At 48.6% G+C, this 2,142-nt stretch overlaps 1 protein-coding gene across 6 annotated transcripts in view; it reads left to right on the top strand.

Moving 5' to 3' along the window:
* The window catches only part of LOC139046722 (thromboxane-A synthase-like), a 68,690-nt gene extending 66,795 nt beyond the window's left edge, over positions 1 to 1,895 (top strand). For all 6 annotated transcript variants that reach the window (XM_070536658.1, XM_070536655.1, XM_070536660.1 and 3 more), the window contains exons 14-15: positions 1,127 to 1,292; positions 1,710 to 1,895. In XM_070536658.1, coding sequence (XP_070392759.1) covers positions 1,127 to 1,292; positions 1,710 to 1,787 — 244 coding nt within the window. In that variant the 3' untranslated portion in view covers positions 1,788 to 1,895. The remainder of the gene's footprint in view (positions 1 to 1,126; positions 1,293 to 1,709) is intronic.
* The last annotated feature ends 247 nt before the right edge of the window (positions 1,896 to 2,142 follow it).

Here is a 2,142-nt window from a genome sequence, read left to right as displayed (position 1 = left end):
ATGAGTGGCTCCGCGGAGTTAGCCAGGCCAACAGACAGCGTAGTACAGTGTCTGCAGTCACCCGTCCGCACACGTGGCAGAACACGTCCGCACACGTGGCAGCTGTCAACCGGAACATTGATGCATTTCGCGAGAGTCTGGACTCCGCTTTCCCAAAACTGGTGCAAGGCTCAGTTTGTAGCGAAAGGCTAAGCTTCGAGTACTTGCCGCAATCAACGATACAATTACGATAAATTATATCTTAATTCATTAAAATAGTTAGTTGGTCAACCTTTGTCACTCGTGCTTGCGATCATCGCGCAAATTCTGACGTGAGTTTACCATTCTTTTCTCTAGAGATAGAGAGACAGGGAAAGATGATTTACTAGAAAGGCAGACAGGTTGGCCTGAGCTAGCTTACTCTGGCCTGCTACTCTGCACAGGGGAAGTAAGAAAGGGGACCGAAAAGAGTGATGAAAGATGATGAGGACAAGAAGAAGGGATGCATATATACACTAATTGCACTGTAGGTTCCTTAAAGCCTTGCGTCTAGTCCGGTGACCTTCAAGTAGTTCAGAGCAGCCCTTGTAGCTATTGTTGCTACTTTACGGCCACACAGTGCGGACAAATGAATACTTTTGGACAATGTTTGCCTGCCAATGCCTGCTAGCGTCGAAGCCAGCGTCTTCAATGCGATGTGTAGAGAGGGCAGTCGCAAAACATATGTCGAATAGTCTCAGACACATGGCAGCGTTCACAGTACAGGCGGTTCGCACGGCCGATAAGATGTGCACAGCGCCGAGTGAAGGCGACGCCCAGGCGAATCCGGCGAAGCACTCTTGCTTGGTGCCGCTTGACTTTAGCCGCGAGGTGAAAAGTCCTACCGCAGTCTATTCCCTGCAAGCACCTGACCGATGGTCTTGCTGTGCCCAGTAATGTGGCTGTGCAATCTCGCATGAGCGCAGTCTCTAAATCTACTGTTTTGAAAATCAGAGTGTCGTCGCAAGGATACGCAGTCCCTGCCACTGAACCTGGGCGGCGTGGAGGTCGCCTGTGTCTGGCACAACAAAGTCACAACTTTCTTCCTAAGACAAACCGCGACGGGCAAAATCCTACTAATAACGAGCTCCCTTTTCTCACTGCGCAGGTTCCTTCCCGAGCGGCGCAAAAGCCAGAACCCGCTCGCTTTCCAGCCGTTCGGCGCGGGGCCGCGCAACTGCATCGGCATGCGATTCGCGCAGATGGAGATGCGCTTCACGCTCGCACACGTACTGCGCAAGTACCGACTCGAGGCCACGCCCAACAGCGACAAGGTATGGTGTAAGCATTGACATCTCGCGAGCTTTAGGAGACGCCAAAGCGACACAGACAATGACAAGCACGAACTTGTGACTGTACGTTTTATTCGGGCAAATTTGAGTAAATTTGCAGCAATAAGTAAATTATGTAAATTTTCAGCCGCGACATATTAGTTAACGTGCAGGCTTTGGTCCTTCCACAAGAACACCTATGTAACGGGAACATGTGTCTAACACGTTGTGGTCGGATAAAGTGTCACGAGATGTCACCGCAAGCGTTGTTGCTACAATTCATGTATTTTGTCACCACGGCAGATTTCAGATTTCATAACTTCGCAACAGCCATGCAAGGTAGCGTAATGAATATTAGCTTAGAAAATTTGCAAAGGGAACATACTTCAATGAACGTCGTCTCTTGAACTCTTCCCGCAGGACCCTGCAGAGATCGAAATGAACCCTCTGGTGACGCGGATCAAGAAAGGAGTGCACGTCAAGGTAGTGCCCATCTAGGAATGCAGGCAGCTGCCTTCGTCCTGTCCTGTAAATAGATCTCGGACAGCTCATTTTCGCTTGTGTGCGCCTGAACTCATCTGTAATATATACATTGTTCATATACGAGTGCTTCTGTGTCTCACTATATTATTCCGTGCAAATAAACTGGGTGTTCTCAACAGTGTTGCTCCTACACCGTGAATGCATTGACAGTCAGAACATTCAGGCATGGAATTAACTAGAAATAATCAAGGTAAGTCTGTTCACCCGTGATATCATTGCTAGCGTGTGGCGAAAAACCAATTTCGTTGGAAGCAAAATTAGCTGTAAAATGAAACTTAACATACGTAACTCCTGTATATGGACCGGAGGA

This window comes from Dermacentor albipictus, chromosome 3 (genome assembly GCF_038994185.2).
Source record: "Dermacentor albipictus isolate Rhodes 1998 colony chromosome 3, USDA_Dalb.pri_finalv2, whole genome shotgun sequence".
NCBI classification, from domain to species: domain Eukaryota; kingdom Metazoa; phylum Arthropoda; class Arachnida; order Ixodida; family Ixodidae; genus Dermacentor; species Dermacentor albipictus.
Note: the sequence above shows the minus strand (reverse complement) of the source record. Positions and strands in the feature narration are given on the sequence as shown.